Source organism: Triturus cristatus, chromosome 3_2, assembly GCF_964204655.1.
Source record: "Triturus cristatus chromosome 3_2, aTriCri1.1, whole genome shotgun sequence".
In the NCBI taxonomy this organism is placed as follows: domain Eukaryota; kingdom Metazoa; phylum Chordata; class Amphibia; order Caudata; family Salamandridae; genus Triturus; species Triturus cristatus.
Genome location: NC_140584.1, coordinates 664,543,893 through 664,567,442, shown reverse-complemented (window position 1 = coordinate 664,567,442; position 23,550 = coordinate 664,543,893). Strand labels below are relative to the sequence as shown.

Below are 23,550 nucleotides of genomic sequence, written 5' to 3'. Positions count from 1 at the left end.
CCGTCTTCTGAGAGACTGAATATGTACGCCTCCATTTACGCTCTAATGCCTTACATTTGCCCCGCAAGACCTTGAGGTCGGCAGAGAACCAAGGTGCTGGGGAGCGATGAGACCTAGTTTGTTTTAAGGTCGGAGGTAAAATAGTAGCAACAGCATTAGTAAGCCAATGAGAAACAGCAGTATTCAATTCCGAAACAGAAGCTTCACCTACATCAGGACGAGTGTTTAAAAGGTGGTGATTTAATGTATCAATGTTAAGTTTGTCCCAACGATGAATTGGTACACCTTTATCAAGAACACAGGTTTCCCGATTCTTAATGTGAGGTAGAGAAAAAGAAACAGCGAAGTGGTCAGACCACTCCAAAGGGCTAGCACTCCGAGAACAATTAAAGGGGAGATTAGATAAAATAGGATCCAAATGATGTCCGGCGGAGTGAGTAGGGCCAACATTCAGCAAGGAGAGATTAAGGGCTTCTAGATCAGAAAGAAAACGTTTGCTGATGGTGCACTGTGAGTCTTCAAGATGCAAATTAATGTCACCAAGAATAGTAAAATTGGCAGCCTTAAGCAGTAAGGGGGAAATGGTGTCCGCTAATGAGGATATCCAGGGAAGGGCATTTCCAGGGGGGCGATAAATTAAAAGGCCAGATAAAGTGAGTTGAGGATTTATGACCAATTTGAAAAGGGCCGTCTCACTTCCAGGCATCGGAAGAGCTACAAACTTACACGTGTAAGAAGATTTAAAAGTTATGGCAATTCCCCCCCCCCTTACCAGAACTTCTGTCCAGCCTCACAATTGCATAGTTGCTAGGGACAGCAATGGCCACATCAGGGCCAGAGCAGTCCTGGAGCCAAGTCTCTGTGAGGAACAACGCGTCAGGCTGCTCCTCGGTAATGAAATCGTGTATATGAAACTTATGTTTGGGGAGGGATCGACAATTAATACTCCAAAATAGGAGTGTCGACTTCTTTGAGTATATCAATGGTTTCCTCCGTCTGCCGCGGGGTTGAGAGCGGCGTGTAACATTACACAGGGACATTCGACCAGTGGTAAAACTACAACCGGCACAGTGATAATTATGTGAGGGAAGAGAACAAATAGTGCAATATTTACGAGGAATGGACCGCAAAGATTCCAACACCTCACCTGAGTACGAAAGGAAACCAGTAGCTTGACCTGCGGAAGTCATGGCCCCTTCTGGCCCGGACGGGCACAGACGGGCTAAACTCAGGCGGAAACTCCGGCGAAAGTACGGCGATCCACTGCACGCATCCGCTGCGCGGGGAATAACCCCTTAAATAGAGGTCGAGCGTCGGAGTGACGTCTGGACCGTAATACGAATAGGCGCCGTCAGGTGTACCACTCACCCAAGATGGCCGCCAAAACGATCTCTGGGGACGAGGGTCCGCAAAATGCGGTGAGTCTCCGATTTATAGTGCGTGTGAGGGGCCTACAATAAAACCAGGGGCTAAAAACAGAAAACAAACACAAATAGGCAAAACAGGTAATTTTTAAAAGTCAAAGCGCTAACACGCGCAAATGTCTATCTATCGGATGCACAAAACAGTGCAAGTGGCGCGCACTAGGTGGTTTACAAAATGCTGTTAAAATAAGGTCTGTAGGTGACCGAACACCTGATTAATTCCCCTTAAATAGAGGCCGAGCGTCCGAGTGACGTCTGGACCGTAATACGAATAGGCGCCGTCAGGTGTACCACTCACCCAAGATGGCCGCCAAAACGATCTCTGGGGACGAGGGCCCGCAAAATGCGGTGAGTCTCCGATTTATAGTGCGTGTGAGGGGCCTTCAATAAAACCAGGGGCTAAGAACAGAAAACAAACACAAATAGGCAAAACAGGTAATTTTTAAAAGTCAAAGCGCTAACACGCGCAAATGTCTATCTATCGGATGCACAAAACAGTGCAAGTGGCGCGCACTAGGTGGTTTACAAAATGCTGTTAAAATAAGGTCTGTAGGTGACCGAACACCTGATTAATTCCCCTTAAATAGAGGTCGAGCGTCCGAGTGAGGTCTGGACCGTAATACGAATAGGCGCCGTCAGGTGTACCACTCACCCAAGATGGCCGCCAAAACGATCTCTGGGGACGAGGGCCCGCAAAATGCGGTGAGTCTCCAATTTATAGTGCGTGTGAGGGGCCTACAATAAAACCAGGGGCTAAGAACAGAAAACAAACACAAATAGGCAAAACAGGTAATTTTTAAAAGTCAAAGCGCTAACATGCGCAAATGTCTATCTATCGGATGCACAAAACAGTGCAAGTGGCGCGCACTAGGTGGTTTACAAAATGCTGTTAAAATAATGTCTGTAGGGTCTGTGGTTCCTCCCAGGATTTTCTAAGTATTGTTGTTTTTTCTTCTTGGCTGCTGTTATTAAAGCAAGAAAAGAATGCATAATACTCGCCTCTGTGTCTTTAATAAAATCTAGCCTTTCTGACACAGAGGCTAGAAAAATCTCAACTTTACTCTCACATGACTGAGGAAGATAGTGTGAATTCATAGGAAATCTGCTCTCTTTTTAGCTTCCTGATCACCTTACATCATACCTTTGAGAAAATAATGAGAGAAAACTGTTTTCTCCCATATTTGATTCATGAAATTCCAGCAGAGGGTCAGCATTGTTTACAGGGTAAAAGTTCTTCAGAGCACACTACAAATTCCTAAAATTACTATGGTACCCCGAACAAAGGATTTATATTGTAAATACAATTTATTATCACCCTTTATACATGCCCCTATTTGTGACCCTCAAAACCAGCCATTTAAAACAATGCATTTCAATAGGGGCCATGTCCTAGAGTCCTGTAAGGGCTGCCACAGCATGTTGTCCAGGCTGTCGACAGCCAATAAAGGGGGCAAGTGTGGGGGGTCCACCCTACATTCACTTTAGGGTCTGGGTGTGCTCAACCTGCCACCTTAAATATTTTTTTAATTCATTTTCAAGAGACAGGGACCAAGTCTCTGAGTCTTGTAATGGCTGCCAAAACACATTGTTCAGGTTGTCACCAACCAACTGTCCTGATATACAATTATTTTGTAACCTTAATTTCTCAAAAACTGCTGAATGGATTTACACCAAATCACAAAAAGCAGACTCTGTGGAACAAGATTTAGCTTCCTACCAAACTCAATGTAATTCTGTTTGGCAGTTTCTGAGGTAGCCAGTCTATGGAACATCCACAGGGATTTTGCGTTTTTGGACCCCACTCTTTTTTCTGTGCCCCAATAGACAGATCACCCTAAATTTTTCCAGGCACAAACTTTGGAACATTTTGTTGAGATTCGTCAAAAGATGCAAAAGTAATTAGCAACACAAAAAATGCTTTTCCTGTGGAACAGCTGACCTACCTATGGCTACCTAGTAGTGACTGCCACTAGGTACTCCAAGAAGGGGCTTCGACACAGCTAAGGTGCACAACCAGTGAGTTTATTCAACCACCAGGAACGTGAGTACATGTCTATGAGCTGTCCGTGAAACACTTCGGCCAACGCGTTTCAGCGTGATGGCCTTCTTCAATGCCGATTTCTCATGAAGGGTTACTTAGCTGGGAGTCCTTAAATCCACAAGTGTTGGCTCCTATTGGAGCCTGGGTAATCCCTCATCAGTCTCTTAAAAGTTATAGTGTTCCTTCTTTTTAGCCGTATTCGTCTAAAATTCACCCGCATGGTGAGATGCACTCTCAGTTAGGTTTATTTTAAAAGAAACTTGCTCTAGTGAAACACAAAATTTACAGTTCTTCGCTTGACCCTTTTCGGGCCTGATGCCCTTCCACAAAAGCAAACTGTGCAAATGGCGACCAACTTTACTTCCAGGATTTCCCTAATTAAATACGATCACGCTCATGTGAGCACATCCGTTCATTGCCATTGCTTGGTGGGACTGGAAGTCCATTTTACCACCCATGTGGGTTATTGTCGTTCCATCTGTGGAAAAAAAGAGTTCTTTACTTAAGCACAACTTTCACCAAAGTAGTTCTCCAAATCACCACACTGCCTGTTACGCGCTCCAGCCACCCCAATAAGCTGCAGCGAACCCACTGAGATATTGCAGGGGTGCATCTCTCGACCTGACGGGCCATATACTTCACAAAGAAAGAGTTACCACATGGTGAGATGCACTCTCAGGCAGGTTTATTTTCAAAGAAATATATACGATATATCCGTTGTAAAGGTATGCGTCGTAAGTTCATATGCGTGGTAAACAGCAGCGGTCCGTGGAGGGAGTTCCATGGGGCGGAAAGGTGGGGAGGGGTTAGGGTGGGGGGTACTAAACACCGGAATATGGATAATTGGAGGTAAGTGAACAATTAAATAAATAAAACGAATTTCGTAGCGCGCCCTGCATCACAAAATGCGGTGCAGCGCGCGCTATGAAATTCGTTTTATATATTTAATTGTTTACTTACCTCCAATTATCCATATTTCGGTGTTTAGTACCCCCGCCCCGCCTTTCCGCCCCACGGAACTCTCTCCACGGACCGCTGCTGGTGGTAAAGGTAATGCGTGATCATATACGTGGTAATGGCAATGCGTGGTAAATGCATTGATTGTCGAATGATGTGTGATAAAGGCATGCATTGTTCTATCGTACATCTGGTTGGTAATTGAGATTCATTTTATGCAAATGTATGTTCTGCTGATATTGTGAAAATCTAGCATAACTACAGCTTCTTTTTTTTTTCTCTAGAACTAAGTATGAACATCGTTGATATAGACAGCATTTAGAATACCCCCAGATGAATATGAGATGGATGTAATCAGGAGAGTAGAGTTGGAAGATTCCGTAAAAGCATTATGCTCTTTTTCCGAAGTTCCATATTTCCCATAGTACGTTTAGCACAGAGGTAGTTCTAAGGCTTATTGAAGTATTGTTGGATTTAATCAGGTAATATGTAGCCATCTGCCAGTGGAGCTTGGGAATACACAAATTAACAAATATAATGCAGTATAATCAAGAGATAAAGAAGCTAAGTTCTAGATAAAAATAGATCTAAAAATAGCAAGAGTATACCAACTAAATAAAACTAAACTAGTCAGTGGTGAATATGCGTAGGGCTCTTTGAATTCATAGCCCACCTAGTACTATATACAAGCAGACACTAGATGCCATGCCATGCCTTTAGGAGATGGTGCTGGAAGGTAACCTGAGGGTCTAGCGTAGTGAGAGGTGAGAGCAAGCGACCTGAGTTACATCTTTACAGTAGGACTGACCTCCCATATAAAAACCTTGCATTCAGAGTGCTCAACTGCGCACGAGCCAGTGCTGAACCTTATTCTAACTCTTAAGGGCAACTACCCTGTCCATAATTCATTTTCAGGGTGAGACAAGGCTAAACCTCACAGACAGTGAAACTTGGAAATACAGATATGAAAGAGTCCACGTAGTATTTGGTTCCTTATGTTCCATTTTTTTTGTGAACCAAATTCAAATGGGCAGTCTATTGTTGTAAATTGAAATTGATTCCAACTAAAATGTTTTTGGGATTGAGGAATAAAATAGTGACAGCAGATACTAGATAGTCTCGCGTTATAGTGATTATTCGTTTGACATTCTCTTTGCATTTACCAATATTTACCTTATATCTCAGTTTAATGATATGTATTTATTTGTATGCTTGTTCTGAGAAAATATGTTTGCATCTAGTATTTTTTCACATCTAAGTACATTCTTGCTTGTGTGCGTCTAGAGATTTTGTGCAATATTAAGTCACAGTACAAGTAAAACGTTTTTTAGCTAGGTGTGCTAAATGCAGATCGTGTTGAAGTTGTTTAATGCATTTCTGTACCACTCAAACCCGAAGATATTGCACATCAATGGTAATGTACAGGTTGCAAAAGGTCTTATGCACCTGAAACCTTCCATAGCAGTACATGCCCTAAAGTATGCAGAGAACCTGTGCATGGGAGAAAGAAGGTATTAGAGTTAAATGTGCACAAAATGTCAAGTGCCTTATAGGTTTGCAAGTGGCCACAATCCACACTTTTTACTAACATATAAGTCTCATTTGACCGTCAATTGCAAACTGAGAAGGAACATTTTTCCTGAGCCAAAGGAATGAGTTTAGTCTGCACAGCCACTGGATTGAAACTGTAAATAATCAAAGTATGTGTTTCCCATTCATTTCGATTTTACAAATAAATATGGACAGGATAGCAGATTGAGTTCTGTCTTTCTGTGTATAAATCACAAAAAATGTGAAACTGGGATCCTGACACGTAGATATTTAGGTATCTGTGTAATTCCATAAACCATACTTCGGAGAAGGACCAGTATGCCTACAGAAACTGGTTCCCCATTATGCTCCTACCAGAGCCCTTTACTCGAATCCATTATTTGGATTTACCTACAGTCGTTGAAGGGAATGAAACCTTGGGACGCATGCCTGGGCATACAAGGACCTAGACTCAGTAATGCCCCCCGTCTGAACTTGTAATCCAGACCCAATTGCAATTTGTAAAGCTCCTCAACTATTCAGACCCGTCTTTAGCAGAACTGAACACCAGGCAAAGGCTGCAATCGAAGAGTCTAGATAAGGTTACTCATCCATCCACCTGGACTCTAACCCACTTACTGGATACTTCTATTCTTCTGTCAAGTGCTCCAAAATGATCAATAGCATTTACTAAAACTCCCAATAAATATGTCTTTTAACCAATTTGGAATGTAAGTTGTAAGAAAAAATTAATGTACCTGCGCTATTGAAAGACCACAAATATGCATACTATTTTACAACTCCTAGAGCTGGAAAGGGTCTTAGAGACAGACATTTTATTAAGCTATATTGGCTTATTCCAGCAAACAGTAAGTGTAGTACACCTTCTGGATATAAAAGGGATACATGAACTGCACTTCTCAAACAATAAATACTTAGTTGCCCGTGGACTGAGACTAATGGTAATTGATTTCCAAGCAGCATTATTTCCCACCAAGGTTTGGAGCCATTGTGCCTTGGAGGACACCTTAGTCTGATGGGTGTTCATTGTAGGTTGAAGAAGGCTGGATCCATATAAGGTTTTCAGGATAATCACTATGTGATTTACATTCAGTATCTTTGTAAGTAAATGTAGCCTCTGTGGATATACTCAAAATCATACACTAATCCATCCTTCCTGGACCTACAGTAGACACATAAACCTTGTCCATCCACCGGTATACCCTGGTAACTTCATGGACACCCTTGAACCACCCTGCCTACCTCTCAAATAAGTGAGAAAGTGGCACAAATCATCCAGCGGTACCATAAATACTCTGGGAAATTAATCTCTGAATCTTTCATCACAGGGTCAAACCTCAAATCTGATTTAAGAATGGAAGGCCCTACCATGTCCGATCTTGAGTATGGCAGCCTAGTTGTCCCCGCCTGAGTAGGTTGAGGAGGGACCCCACTTAGTCTTTAAATAAGCATATCTAGAGAACCTCTGAGGTCTGGGGCAACTACTGGAACCCAATAAGTTTCAATATCCCTGCACTGCTTGTTCTCTCTCTAGTATCCTAGCAACTGCCACAATTGCAGGCAAAACTGTCAGACTTATTGAAGATCATAATGTGACATCACCGGCACCAGTCACATTTCAGCTCCTACTATAAACCTTTACCTAAGGCCCAAACAATCCTAAACGTAGCTCGGTCCAATAAATTCACTAAACAGTGAACCTCCAAACCAGGCCACTCAGGCCAATCCTGGTGTTCAGGTAAGAAGCAAGGAAAAGCACACCGATGTAGTTCCAACGTGGTAAGATTTATTCTCTTCTCTTCGCACGACGGGGCTCCAAACCTGCTACCTCCAGCAACCGCCTCTCCAAGAATGGCCTGACTCACATGGAACTCACAAGAAGATTCCAAGTGTGACACGCCAACCTCGCGCGGCATAACAAGATGAAGACACAGGAAGAGATTTCCATCACAACACATCTTCTCTTGCAACAGAACATGAGAATACCAAATAAACATTTCTGGAAAACAAAGAAAAATTACAGAGAAATACAAAGCGAAAATGGGGTCGGAAACAACAGGAAGGAGGAAAATAATATCATAACAGAGCAATATTCAATACAATACGAAATCCTTATATTTTTTAGGAAAGCGAGTTTCCTGTGGCTGCCTAACCCCAGCACAGGGTTTAACCTGAAAAGAGCTACGACATAAAACATCCTGATGTTGCTGGACAGAGTTACCATCAAATAACTCATTACCTTCAGCATATAAAGCAACCTCCTCAAATTCCACTTCTGCCCATTCTCCAGTACCACATGCCACCTATGTACTTCTTGCACTTTCATAGGATCAGAAAACTTGTTCATACCTTGCTCTCTTCCCCCTAACTTCACTTTAACAAAGTCACCCACTTCAACCTTGCTACAACTGCTAGGAAGACCAACAGGAGACTTAATCTTACAGCCTTCATGCATCCAATGGGGAGTAAGCTTGATTTTGGGTATTCCTCCCCTCATTTTTACAAACGGGATTTTATTCGTGACACTATGCACAGTCGTATTATAAGACCATGCCATATCTTCCACACACTTTTGAATGTCATGGGCACCCTGAATTGCCAATTGAGTGGTGCTTTTAACAACTCTATTCATGCGCTCAACCATGCTGTTGCCTTGAGGGTTATAGAGAGGGAGATGAAACATCCACTAAGACCACCGCAAAACGATTCTCACAGAAAAGAAAATCCATGGGACCAAAGAAGTCCAAACACACCTTTTCCCATGGCAAACCAGCCTGACCAGCAGAGATGGAGCCAAGTCTTGTGAGTTAACTTTTAGTCTTTTCTCACTGTCCTTACATAATACGCAGATCTCATCCCACCCTCTAACATCATCATCAAGACCAGGCCACCAAAAATTGTTCTTAAGGCGTTTCACTGTAACAGTTTGTCCGAGATGGCCTTCATGAGCTAAGAGAAAAAGTTTCTTCCTGAGCGCCCTGGGAGGAACGAATCTCTCACCCCTCATAAACAAGTCATCTGTGACCCCAATGCTGAGTTCATCTTGCAACTTGATAAAGCCATGTTGTGAAGACCTAACATTGCCTTCACACCTCCATCCAGAGCAGATGGAACTGATAAGTTCAGAAAAATCAGGGTCATCTATGGCGGCTTGGTGCCACTCATTCTTGGCGAGGGACTTAAACTCCTCAGAGCATGCATCCTCCACACTTGCCACAATACACACAACCTCATCATCAGGTTCTCCACATGCCTCCATTTTGAGGGGTAATCTAGATAAACAATCCGCCTGGACATTCTTCCAACCGGAAATGTACTCAAGGTCATAAATAAACTCTTGCAGTCTCGCAGCAAATCTCATCAAATGAGGAGAACCATTGCTAGCACCACCCAGACACAACATCCTAATGAGGTGCTTGTGATTTATCCGAAGGGTAAAACGTGTGCCACACACATAGGTGCGAAAATTCTGAACACTCCAGGCAGCAGCCAAGGCTTCACGTTCGATCACCGCATAATTACGTTCAGAGCTACTGAGCGTGCGTGAAGCAAAGGCGACAGTTTTTTCTACCCCATTTTTTATTTGAGAAAGGACCGCACCAATACCATGAGCACTGGCATCAACTGTGATGAAGGTATCTTTGCCAGGCTCAAAGGGGGTGAGAATACCAGCATTAATGATCTCATCTTTGATATTTTGAAAAGCATTGGCTTGTGGTACCCACCAGGTAAAGTTTGCTCCCTTTCTAAGTAGTATGCGTAGTGCCTCAGTTTTGTGCGCAAAGTTGCTGACAAATTTCGAATAACATTCAATTAACCCCATGAAGAATTTAAGTTGATCCTTGGTGGAGGGGGTGGCTGCCAACCTAATGGCTTTCAACAACTCTTCTTTGGGTTGGACGCCACTCTCCGAAATAATGTAACCAAGATAATCTACCTCCTTCATTAACAATGTACATTTGTCTTTCCTCAAGGTAAGACCTGCACTAAGTAAAATTTGTAACACCTTGGCTAAGTTAAGATTGTGCTCAGCTTCCTCTTTGCCAGTAACAAGAATATAATTCTGAAAATAATGTATGTTTTTTGAGCCTTTCAAAAGGGTGTGGATCATGCGTTGAAAAACGCTAGCGGCCGAGGCTAGGCAGAAAGGGAGCCTCTTAAAATGAAAAGCTCCTTCCATGGTCCAAAAAGCTGTCAATTTACGGGAATCAGGGTGTAAAGCTACTTGATGATAAGCCGATCAAGCTTGAAGAAAAGTTTTGCTTTATCCATCAAGAGCACCATTTCGAAATGTTGGGAAGGGGAAAATTATCAACAATGATGTTCTGTTTAAGGGACCTGAGGTCCACACAGAAGCGGAGTTTGCCATCTTTTTTTTCGTAACCACCACCGGAGAATGTCATTCAGAGACTTCCACCGGTTTGATGATATCCTGCCTCTGCATGTCCTCAAGCATTTCCTTATCTTCCTCACGAATGGAAATGGGAACTCTCCTAAGAGAATGCTTGACAGGATGGGCATCATCCTTAAGTTTAATTTCGTGAACATACCCAACTAATTTCCCTGAATCCGTTTGGTAGACATCATTGTATTTAGACAAAACAGAATCGATAGTGGAACAATTTTCCACAACCAAAACTTGTTCATCAGACCTTGGATCAATAATAACCTGAAGGTCATGCTGTTTTGCCCAACCGAGTATAGCAGGCCCATCACTTTAGATGTATACTTTACCTAAGGCAGTTCTACCTTTAAATTCAAATTTCATTTCCATAACCCCCTTAATAGAAATGATTTCCCCACTGTAACCGTAAAGGCGTAACATCACTACTAGAAAGAGAGGTGTTGGGCCAACATTCAATAAAAGTGTGAAAAGGAATGATGATTAACATAGAGCCAGGATCAACCATTAGTGTGATGGAAACATCATTCAAAATAAAAGTGGCTCTGGGTCTCTGCAAGGAACAAGCACAATTATCTCCCACACACAGTGAAATATCAGGAGGAACACTTTCCTCATCAATGAAAGCAACTCTATTTCAAGACAGATTTTTACAGACTTTGCTTAAGTGGCCTCTCTTCCCACATTTCTTACACAGTTTATCTCTAGCCAAACATCCAACAAAGTCAGCAGCATGGCCCATGCAGCCACAACGATAACAACCAACAAATTTGTTCTAGTCAGCAGGAACCTTAGACTTATATTTGGGATTAGTGAATGTAGATTGCTTCCTTTTAGAATCACTATCGAGTGAAGAGTTTTTCTTTGTGACAATGTTAACAGTATCTTCTTTTTTTGACTCCAGAGAATGCATTTAATAGCAAGCTCCCGTAGACGAGTGACCATTTGGTCAACAGTCTTTTTATCCTTCTGAGGCGAGGTATAAAATGTGTGCCTTTGCATGACAATATTGACTTGTTTACCAAAGTATTTAGAAAGTCTTTGCTTCGCCTCAATGTAAGGGTTATCAATAGGTTGACCATCAGCACCCAAGAACGCCGGTAAAAATGTTAAAACATATTGGCCAGCTTTACCCTAAGAATTTAGTAGAAGCACTTTCTTCCTTGACGCTTGAAATCTAAGACCATCAATGGCCTCAAGGTAGTTTTCAAAGATGCAAATCCACTCCTCCCATTCAATGGAAGAAGTCTCCCCTTCAAGGAGAAAAACAGGAGGAGGTGTAATCATTTGGCTAGCAGCCATGACGAAAGAGATAAATGTATGAAGTAATAGCACAAAAGGAAAATCACACTAGGCAAAACACTGGTGTGCAAATCACCGTATGGTTTGCTGAACGTAAGAAAATGAAATGTGAAATATAACAATGGTGTCCAGATCACCGTAGGATCTGCCAAGTAGTAGAAGCAATGCGTTTTAACAATGGTTTGCAGATCACAGTAGGATCAATGCGTTTTAAAAATGGTGTGCAGATCACCGTAGGAGCTGCCAAGTAATAGAAGCAATGCGTTTTAAGAATGGTGTGCAAATCACCGTTTTGATTTGCTGGTCGTTGAGAGAAATACGTTTAAACAATGGTGTACACATCACCATATTGATTTGCTGGACGTAGTGAAACATAGACTGTTCCTTTTTAAAAAAAATAATAAACCATGTTGTGTAAATCACCTTAAGATCTGCCACGCAACACCAGAAAAGGACGTAATGGCACACAACGAGATTTAAGAACTCGGCAATGAATAGTAACACAGTAACAATGATGCGGAGATCTGAAAGAAACACGTTAGTTAGATTCCTTACCTTAGAATATCCCCAGGCGTCAGGCTGGATCCAGAAAGATTTTTCATCAGCAGTACCCCTGCGCGTCAGTAGGCGTCGTCTGCGGTTCCGCATCTGTCGTCGGCGTCGTGATCGCCGGGATGACGTCGTCGGAATACTTAGATGCCGCCCTCAGGCGCTGACGTCAGTTCTTCTTTTTTCCGCGCCAGTAAGCGCAGATCCGGGAAGAGCGTACCCTTTAGTCATTTTTTGACTAACCTTTTGGACATTTTTGTCTATCTTTTTCGAGTCGACTTCGACTCCTGGTGCCGGTAGGGATGCCCGGGTTCAAGCCGTGTTATGTCTGTCACCGACTGATGTCGGTTACCGACCCCCACCATCGGTGTTTCTACTGTCTTGGGGTCGACCACGATGACAAGTCGTGCCCCGACTGCCGGGCCTTGACATCGAAGGCTAGGCGGGAGCGGTCCCGCAAGATCCGGCAGTCGGCTCCGGCCGCTCGAGTTCCCGGTCGAGGAGGAAGTCAAGGGACCGGTCACGGAGCCGCAGTCATCACCGCTCGTCGGTATCCAAGTCCTCGCACTCAGGTAAGTCGAGGCATGGCAAAAAGAAGTCGAAGAAGCAACATAGCTTTTCTGACTCCCCTCGCCGGTCGCGCGACTTGGCCGAGGGTTTGGGTGGAACCACCCGCGTGGCTCCGCCGGAGCCGCATCCGGCCCCACACCCTCATGTCCCTGGGCTTCATGTGACTCCAGGGCGATTCGAGACTTCCTCGTGGCCATGAGGACTCTCTTCCCGCCGTCGAGGCCTGTCGGCGCGCCTCGGGGCCCAGCAGGTCCGACTGGGGGTCCTAGCAAGCCGGCGGCTTCGGCCTCGGCGTCAACTTCGGTCCTGACGCCGCAGGCCCGCGTGGGATCCAGGCCTGGATCCCGGTCAATGCCAGTTGACCTCACGACTCCTCCGCTGGCGATGACCCCCATGGTGTCACTCCTGGCGCCGTCCTCGGACGACGCCGTCCCTAGTTTGAGCCCCCGTCCGGGTCCGGCGTCGTAGCGGCGCCACTCATCGCCATCTCCGGCGTCGATGGGTGAGCCTTTCTTCTATGACCCGGCTCCGTCATTTCTGCCTGTTTACCAGGGCACGGATGAAGGGGAGGACTGGGAGGGGTCTGAGGACCCTCTGGCACAGCAGTGCCAGTTAAGTCACGACTGGGCAGATGAGCTGGGGGACGCTAATGGTCTAGACACTTCGCCTGACACTGGTTTCATCTCTCCTCCTTCCGTGGCTACGGAGGAGGGTGCTACTTATGCTGTGGTGTTGCGCAGGGCGGCCCAGGCCTTCCACCTGGAGCTCCCTGCAGCGGCCGTGAGGACTAACCTCCTCACTGAGGTGCTTCAACCGCCAGTAAGCTCCTCGGAGCCTCTGCTGCAGTTTAATGAGGCCCTCACCGACGTTCTGATGGGCACTTGGTCCAAGCCCTTCACAGTCTCTCCTGTGGATCGGAACGTGGCCCAGTGCCACCGCCCAGCTCTGGGCGACCCCAGCTTTCTGTCTGTACACCCCTCCCCTGAGAGTCTGGTTATCCAGGCCTCCACGTCCCAGACCACCTTCCCGTCCGCACCTCCGGACCGGGAATCCAAAAGGATGGAACAGTTTGGCAATAAACTGTTTTCCTCCCTCAGTCTTGGGTTGCGGTCCATTAATACCGCGTGCCTTTTGGACCATTACACCCACTCTCTGTGGGATATGGTGGCGGACGTGCAGCCCCAGTGTCCAGAGGAGGCCAGGACACGGCTTGCCCAGGCTCTTGCTGAGGGGCGTGATGCAGCACGGTACTCCATTAGATGTGGACTTGACATAGGTTAGGTAGAGCGATTGCAACGACGGTGGCGATTCGTCATCACGCCTGGCTAAGGTCCACAAACTTTTCAGGGGATGTCCAGAGCACTCTCATGGACATGCCCTTTGATGGCCGTCGCCTTTTTGGCGACAAAGCAGATAGCGCGCTGGAGCGTTTTAAGGACTCCAGGGCTACGGCCAAGTCCTTGGGCCTGTCGGTCCAGTGCCAGCAAACTTCTGCTTTCCGTCCCTTTCGTGGCCAAGGAAGGGGCGCCCCCACAAGTTCGTCCAGCCACAGGCCGCAGAACCAACCTCAACGCGGACGTGGATTCCGCCGTGGCGGAGCAGGGGGACAGAGAGCCGGTCAGTCCACATCCACTCCCGCAGCATCTGGCGTGGAATGGGCCTGAAAGCTCTGACTAGGAAGCCTCAAAGCCTTCCTAGTCCGAGCTTTCAGGCCCATTCCACGCCAGTGGGAGGCAGAGTTCGCCATCACCTGCTCCACTGGCGTACCATCACTTCGGACAGGTGGGTGCTGCAAATCGTCTGAAGGGGCTATTCCCTCCCCTTCAAGGTGACCCCTCAAGCCATGCCACTGCAGTACCACCGCATGTCGGGGGATCACTTGCAACTTCTGCAGGAGGAAGTTATGGCCCTCTAGGCCAAGGGGGCCATCGAGCACGTTCCTAGCCCAGAAGTAGGACGGGGTTGTTACTCCCACTACTTTCTGGTTCCCAAGAAGGGCAAAGGGGGCCTACGCCCTATCTTGGACCTCAGGAGCGTCAACGCCTTCCTCCGGAAGGAGAAGTTCAAGATGCTGACTTTAGCTCAGGTTTTAGCTGCCCTAGACCCTGGTGACTGGATGGTAGTGTTGGACTTGCAGCACGCTTATTTCCACATCCCCGTCCTGCCGGCCCACCGGCGTTACCTGTGGTTCACGGTAGGCCACGAGCACTTTCAGTTTACCGTGCTCCTCTTCGGCCTCACCAGTGCCCCTCGGGTGTTCACGAAAGTGATGGCGGTGGTCGCAGCTCATCTGCGCAGATTAGGGGTTCCAGTCTTCCCCCTATCTCGACGACTGGTTGTTGAAGGCAGGCTCGCCCCGAACAGTCGTCTCCCACCTCCAGACTACGGCCGACCTCCTGCATTCGCTGGGGTTCTCCATAAACGTGCCAAAGTCACATCTGAGTCCCTCCTAGAAGCTGCTCTTCATCGGAGCAGTTCTGGACTCGGCGCAGTTTCGGGTTTATCCTCCCGAACAGCGGGTTCAGGATATTCAGGCTCTGATTCCGATCTTTCAGCCTTTATCCCGAGTTTCGGTCAGGATGGCCCTACGGCTGCTGGGTCTGATGGCCTCCTGCATCCTGCTGGTACATAACGCCAAGTGGCGGATGCGGGCTCTGCAGTGGGACCTGAAGTTCCAGTGGGCTCAACATCAGGGCAACCTGTCCGACCTCGTCCTGATATCGGAGGGCACTGCAAGACAGTTGCAGTGCTGGCTCACGGACCACGATTGGGTCAGTGGCAGATCCCTCTCCCTACCCGCACGTAGTGGTGACGGACGCGTCCCTCCTGGGATGGGGGGGGGGAGTACTGGCTCCATATCAACCTATTGGAGATGCGGGTGATACGGTTTGCACTGAAGGCATTCCTTCCCTCTGTCCGGGAAAGTGTAGTTCAGGTGTTCACGGACAACACCACCGCCATGTGGTATTGCAACAAACAGGGCGGGGTGGGGTGGGGTCGTGGACCCTTTGTCAGGAGGCTCTGCGCCTCTGGACATAGCTGGAACATCAGGGCATCACCCTGGTGGTTCAACACCTGGCGGGCTCTCTGAACACCAGGACGGACAAACTCAGCCGCCGGTGCATGATGGATCACGAGTGGCGTCTGAACTCGGACGTGGCGCAAGGCCTCTTTCGGCAGTGGGGAGAGCCTTGGTTAGATCTATTCGCCACTGAAGAGAACGCGCAATGTCATCAGTTCTGCGCGTTGGAATTTCCAAGGCGGCACTCGCTCGGAGACGCTTTTCGTCGCGGTCTGTTATACGCCTTTCCGCCTATACCACTTCTGCCCAGAGTGCTGAAGAAGATCAGGCGCGACCGGGCCCAAGTCATCCTTGTGGCTCTGGATTGGGCACGAAGATACTGGTATCCCGAGCTACTCAGTCTGTCAATCGATCCCCCGATTTAACTGCCTCTTCAGGAGGACCTTCTGTCGCAGCAGCAGGGACAGTCCTCCACCCGAACCTGTCCAGCCTCCACCTTCATGCGTGGAGATTGAGCGGCGGCAGTTGATGCCATTTGACTTGCCTTCTGAAGTCTGTGATGTCATTCTGGCAGCCAGGCGTCCCTCCACTAAAACGGTTTACGCCTGCAGGTGGAACAAATCTGTAGCATGGTGCACAGCAAAGGCTGTGGATCCCCTTTCCGCCCCTCTTTCTGAGGTTCTCCTCTTTCTTCTTTCCCTGGCCCAGCAGGGCTGTGGTCTGAGCACCATCAAGGGATATCTTTCAGCTGTTTCAGCCTTCTTGAGGTTTCCTGATCAGCCTTCTCTTTTCAAGTCCCCTGTTGTCAATAGATTCTTGAAAGGCATTACTCACATGTTCCCTTCTGTTCCATTTGTAATGCCTCAGTGGGACTTGAATCCCGGTGTTAACTTATCTGATGTGCTCTCCCTTTGAGCCCCTTCATAATTGTCCTCTTCGTCTTCTGACTCTCAAGACTGCTTTCCTGGTTGCCATCACCTCTGCCAGAAGAGTGAGTGAGCTCCAGGCTCTTTCATCTAAACCTCATTTCCTTTCTGTCCATCCGTACTAGGTTGTTCTGAGGACTCGTCCTTCTTTTCTTCCTAAGGTGGTTACTGCCTTTCACATCGGGCAGTCCATTACCTTGCCCACCTTCTTTCCGCCTCCGCATCCCTCGAAAGAGGAAGAGAGGCTCCACCATTTGGGCCCAAAACGTGCGCTCTCCTTTTATCTGGACCGCACAAAACAGTTCCGGGTGGACGACCAACTCTTTGTTGGCTACGTGGGTGCTAAGAAGGGACGGGCGGTGCACAAGCGAACCATCTCTTGGTGGGTCGTTTTGTGCATTAAGGTCTGTTATTCCTTGGCTAAGAAGGATCCTCCTGTGGGGCTGAGGGCCCATTCCACTTGGGCCACAGCGGCTACTACTGCCTTGGGACGGAGAGTCCCTCTGCAGGACATTTGTCAGGCAGCTACGTGGGCCTCGCTGCACATGTTTGCCAAGCATTACTGCCTGGACAGCCAAGTCCGAAGAGACGGCTTCTTTGGCGTTCTCCAGGACTTCCTGGTGTGATCTTGGTTCACAGACCCACCACCGGGGTTGGTATTGCTGGGGTATCTATTCTAAGGTAAGGAATCTAACTAACGTGTTTCTTTCAGATGCACAAGTTACTTACCTTCGGTAACGATATATCTGTAAGAAACATTAGTTAGTTAGATTCCTTACCGCCCCACCCATCCTCCCCGTTCTGCGAACCGATATCTAGGGTTAAGGTCATCCCTTTCAGGGCCCTAGTTTCATGGCACCAGTGTCGGTTTCTTGCATGGCTCTGTGTTCCTGGCGCGGAAAGCTATGTACAGAACTGACGTCAGGGCGCGAGGGCTGCGTCTAAGTACTCAGACGACGTCATCCCGGCGATCACGACGCCGACGACTGACGCGGAGCCGCAGATGACGCCTACCGACGCGCAGGGGTACTGCTGATGAAAAATCTTTCCGGATCCAGCCTAACGCCTGGGGATATTCTAAGGTAAGGAATCTAACTAACTAATGTTTCTTACAGATATATCGTTTCCGAAGGTAAGTAACTTGTGCATCAGGGCGATATGAAGCTGGAGAAGGCACTAAATGGCCGTACGCTGTGTGAAATACGTGAGCGTAATGATAACTTGGTTGGCAGGTGAATACTGATTTTGCAAAGTAACGCGCCTGGCAAGATGAAGGTTGGAGCGCTGGGGTTGCCAAGCAACCATGGAAAGCGGTGATCGTGCGCGAGCACGCTACAACCTTAAGTTGAAATGAAGAGAAAAAATAAACAGTGCCTTCAAGCATGGAAATCAGGATGACGAGCCGCCGAACAGGATCCAATACAACTTGATGAACCTGGCAAGAGCAGCAAGAAGTGACAGTGAGGTGAACACGAACCAATGGATTCGTACCCCGCATGCGAAGAGCTGGAACAAGAAATCGTCGCTAAAATGTTCAAGAACGAAGTAAGGAAACACACACCGATGTAGTTCCAACGTGGTAAGATTTATTCTCTTCTCTTCGCACGACGAGGCTCCCAACCTGCTGCCTCCAGCAAACGCCTCTCCGAGAATGGCCTGACTCACATGGAACTCACAAGAAGATTCCAAGTGCGACACGCCAACCTCGCGCGGCATAACAAGATGAAGACACAGGAAGATATTTCCATCACAACACCTGGCACTGCTCTCATGCAATTGAGAGCAGCGCTGGAATTAGGTGGGGAGACTGTGTTGGTGTCCCAGGGACTGTTGGGACTCCATCAGGAGCAGGACAGAAGAGGAACACCAAGGCGGCCGGCAGCGTCGGCGACCGGACAGGTATGTTTTTTTTATTATTAATATTTCCCGAATCGCCCGTACTCCCCCTCCACCCTCTACTCCGCCACCCCCAATTGAGTTTTGCCGCGTCCGCCACTGGATTAAAAGAGTCATCTTTGGTTATATTCTCAAGTGCACTCTCAGTGACCCTAATTCACTGGCCATCCCTGGTGGGCCTACAATAGGGCCCTCCCTGAACAGGGCTCTGGGACGCTGTGAATTTGCCCCATACACGTAATCATAGACCTTTCAATGTGTCCCCAAGGGCCTTTATGCTAATATCGGTTTCATAGACGCACACCCATTCTACATTTCCTTGGCTCTAATGTTGCATCCATGCATTGACTCTAACAGCAAGAGCAGAAGATACATCGACCACCCTTCATAGGACAAAACTTCCTTAGAAGCACAGCAATAGGAAAGAACTGCGGTTGTACTCCCAGAGCTGTTTTGTTAATGTGTCTCCATAGCAATAAATATTTAAATAAACTCCATTTGTTTTGCACTTCACTAACTGGATGGTAGAAACGATATTTATGACAGCCCTTGCATTTAAATGGCTCTTTGAATTTTCTTACTTAAAAATATAATATGATTTAACAAAGCGGGATTGGCTAGGTGTTTAGATTAACACAACCCTACACTGAAAAAATAGTTGATGTATGACTCCTGTCATTATGTTTTTGTACCAGGTCCCACATGTGTAAACAATGCTCTGATCCTGAAGCCAGATGTTCCAGAGGGCTGGAAGATTCCATTTAACAAGAGGGAAGGTGGGTGTGGGGCAGCGATGAGAGCTATGTGCATTGGGCTGAGATTCCCACGCCCCGAGCAGCAGGATCTCCTGATCCAAGTCAGCATAGAAAGTGGACGTATGACTCATCACCACCCAACTGGCTACTTGGGATCCCTGGCTTCTGCACTGTTCACCAGCTATGCTGTAAACGGAAAACCCCCACAAGAATGGGGCAAGGGGTTGATGGATGTACTGCCAGTGGCTAAGAAGTATATCACAGACGCCAACCACTGTGTCTCAGAGAATCTGGAATCCTGGTAAGCAAAGTGCTACACTACATTTCTTAGTCTTTTGTGTGTTACGCTGTTTGCTGCCTGCGGATCCGACCTCCCAAACAGCCAATTCCCTACCAGCTATTGGCACCAATAGAATTAGTAAAATGTTGTTTAAGTGGGGGTAGCACATAAATGTAATATATTATAACATTATTCTGGATAGTGTATGCCCCCAATTACTTTGAGGTTCATTCATAGACTTGAGTTAGAAGCCTTTTAGGTTGTAATCTTGTAGTGCCCTTTTACTCCTAGGATGAGGTTTCTAGGGCAGCTACATAAATAAGAGCATTCGGATATGTTAATAGTGCTAAAATGAAAGCCAACCTCTTTAAATGACTACTACTTCAGGCTAAGTTCACTGGAGCAGCAAACTGTTACACATTGTTTGATTTTCGACTATCAACCACCCCAGTTGCCACCTAACAGCCACCTTTAAGGCCTCCCTTAAAAGGGCTCTGTGCAACTGGAAAAGTTGACATTGGATGTAGAGCTGAAATGATAGTGGTGCCAAGTTCTGCAAGATCTCTCAGCTTAACTGGACGCCTTTCTATTGCTGCCTGCCTAACATGTTTTCCTGAAGTTAAAATAATTGCAGATTTGAGAAAATTTACTGGTTCATAGCGGCTCTCATTGTAATGTGCACTGAAATAATTACTGAAATAAACGAAAATTAAATGCACTGATTTTTTTCTGGAGGTCGCTGTTAAGCTCGAATTTAAAGCTCTCAGATCTCAGTTACTAGTTTAAAGAAGCATGCATTTGCAAAATTGTAATTATATGGTACTTGATTTGACTTTAACACCCTCATTTATACCTGCTTGAGAGTTGGTATATTGGAGTGATTATAGGAAATATGGGCTCGATTCACAAAGGTAAACCGAGACAAAAGTCTAACTTTACGACTTTTCGTATTCACAAACTACATTTACTACTCGTAAATGCCCTTTGTGAATACCGAAAGTTTAACTTTACCACTTTCGGTATTCACAAAGAGCATATACGAGTAGTAAATGCCCTTTGTGAATACCAAAAGTCGTAAAATTAGACTTTCGGCTCAGTTTACCTTTGTGAATCGGGCCCAATATGTGGTTGGCCTTCAAACCATTTCCTCATATCCTCACTGTGACAACAGTGGTGGCCAAATGGCAGTAAAATATAGCCTAAAAAGAGAAAAAGGTAAAGTAAATATGCGGTGAGTGTGGTCCTTTACCCATCATTTTCTTCACCTATTTCCATTTCCTTTCTATTTATGGAAGTTGGCATGTCCTTCATGTAGGCGAGAGACTAGGTTTATAAATTGCCTGCTCGCAGCTGGTGGTATATAACATATAAAGAAATATATTACTTTAGTACAGAAGGCAGTGGCACCAGGGCTCTACAGTGTGAGAGGCCTGCTACAGCTTGCTCCCAGTGCAGGGGCTCTGTGCTGGAAGCAGGTTTGGCAGCACTAGGTAAAAACATGCTGTGAAGACCCAAAAACAGTCTGTTTCCAGCACAGTGGCACTGCTGTCAGAGATGCAACCGGTGCACTGACGCCAAAGCACAAGCATGGTGAAAATCCCACAGCAGCCTGCGCCTGGCGTGCAGCACAGAGGTGCCACTATCTGTAATGCAGCAGTTGCAGTAGAACGGGCTCTCCAATGGCAGTTGAGGTAAGTAAAACCATATTTTTAAAAGTATTTTGAGTGTTTGCTTGCTTGTGAGAGTGTGTGTGTGAGATAGCATGCATGTTTGCGTGTCAGTATGTGTGAGCATGGATGTGAGAGTCAGTGACGGGTAGTGAATGAGAATGAGTGAGATTGGTTGTCAGTAAGTGAGTATGGGTGAGCCAGAGTGAGCCAGAATGAGTGAAATAGACTAAGAGCAACTGTGAGTGAGTGAAAATAAACAAGATTGAGTGACAAGGTGTTAGAGAATATGAGTTAACCATGGTACAGGCAGGGTAAAGAGTCAACAGCAGCCTGATTACAGCACACAGAACTCAGGTGCTGCTATCAGCTGTGTAGCAGCATGGATGTCATTAAGAAGTCACTGCTGCGAACCCTGGCAATGCCTTTGTATCCCATGGCCTCCGAGGTGGCAAAATCACTGGCAAGAACAAAGGGGCAGCTCACTCTTATGCGCTCCTGGGCCCCACTCTCCTTCCTTTGCCTAATATTTATTAAACTAATAGGTAATAACAACATATTATTCCCATTAGTGTAATGTAATATAAAATTTAGCACCAGCAGTTGGGATGGGAACTTCGATGGCAGCTGAGGTAAGTGAAAAAATATATGTTCGAGGCATGTGTGGATGCAGATACATATGCTTAGCGTAAGCCCGCCATCTAGTATTGGGCTGGGATGTGTGCAAGTTGTCTTTTTGGTTTTTTTTAGAAGAAAGTCTTTCGAGTCATGAGGTATAGTGACTCCTCCTCTTAATTGTAATGTGCATGGTCCTCAACTCCATTGTTAAATTGTTTTCTTCCATTGTCTGGTTCGGACGTGTGCTGCTCTACTCCAGTTCGACACTGTCGGCTTTTACTTTTTCAGACTATCACCAGTATTGTTTCGATCTTGGCTGTTCTCTGCCTTCCTAGTCGGTCTATCAATGTCGGCCTTGTCCAGGCTACTTATTTCAGCTGTGACCACCCTCTGGCTTTCACCCTTTGTAGCGGTATTCCACTTCGACGCTTACTTCAAGAGATGTCAACTTGGTCGTGGAAGGGATGCCGTTTTTGCCCTTGTTGCCATGCCAAGTTTCCACGCACCGACCTCCATCAGGTGTGTAACTTGTGCCTTTCCCCCCGAGCATGAGGAAGCTACCTGTGAGGACGTCCGGTCTTTCCGATCAAAGAAGACGCTGCAAGAACATAGAGCTCGATGCCTCGAGGTGTCTTGATGCACTGCTGAAGAGAAGAAAGATCTTTTCAGTTCTGAAGATCCTGAACAGGAAGTAAAAGCTCATCCATTGGCCTCTGACGAGGCACCTTCTCTCTCGAGGACAGTTCTGGCATAAAGATGCAGGATACCACTGCTTGGCAAAAAATGAATACTTTGCCCCCTCCACGCCGATCATAACAGACCTCTACAAAGAGTCACCTGCCTCCCCCTGATTGACCAAAGACTGTTTTTGGGCCGCCACTGTCTTCGGGCTATGGTCGGCATTGATCGGCTGCTTCGGACATGCCTGGACTCAACTTGGCGCTGAAAAAACAGCACAGGCAGCATGCACCCGAACTGACGCCTGCTCCTTCAGAGTTGAGCCGCCCTTCAGACCCAAAAACTTCGGCGTCAAATCACCTTCCATCTTAGTGCCGAAAAATCTGCCTTCGGACCCAAAAGCCTCGACACCGAAGATCTCGGCCTCGAAAACTTCCACATCGGAGCCAAAATCTTACACCTTATCTAAGCATTCTTCAGAGTTGGTGAAACCAGTCCTTGAAAGACTTCAAGAGGAGTTGGACTTGTGCCAAAAGCATACAATGAAACACTCAGACACCAGACCCCCTCACTGGGGCAGCCAGCCAAAGGACAGTTGTCGTTTGAGGAAGCTTTGGATGTCCCCATCCCACCAAAGAAAAAGAAAAAGGTGGACAAGGCCAATAGCCCTGTACAAACCAGTCCCACACCAATGCTTGCTGCACACCACACTCGATCACCACCGCCTTCCCCTGCATACCCTACAAAAGACTCCCCAGAGGGTTCCATACGCTCAGTCAGGTGACGGGGGATGAAGACCAATTTTCCATCCCACCGCAGGATGATCCGTGGGACTCTTACAATGTGGATCCACCAACAACTACAGATTCAGATCTGTATCCAACTAAACCCTCCCCTCAGACGAAACTACAA

General features: G+C 46.7%; 1 protein-coding gene across 8 annotated transcripts in view; it reads left to right on the top strand.

Moving 5' to 3' along the window:
* The window catches only part of LOC146857922 (ADP-ribosylhydrolase ARH1-like), a 153,036-nt gene that overhangs the window by 97,556 nt on the left and 31,930 nt on the right, over positions 1–23,550 (top strand). For all 8 annotated transcript variants that reach the window (XM_085648647.1, XM_085648649.1, XM_085648651.1 and 5 more), the window contains one exon: positions 19,336–19,696. In XM_085648647.1, the coding sequence (XP_085504773.1) occupies positions 19,336–19,696 (361 nt within the window). The remainder of the gene's footprint in view (positions 1–19,335; positions 19,697–23,550) is intronic.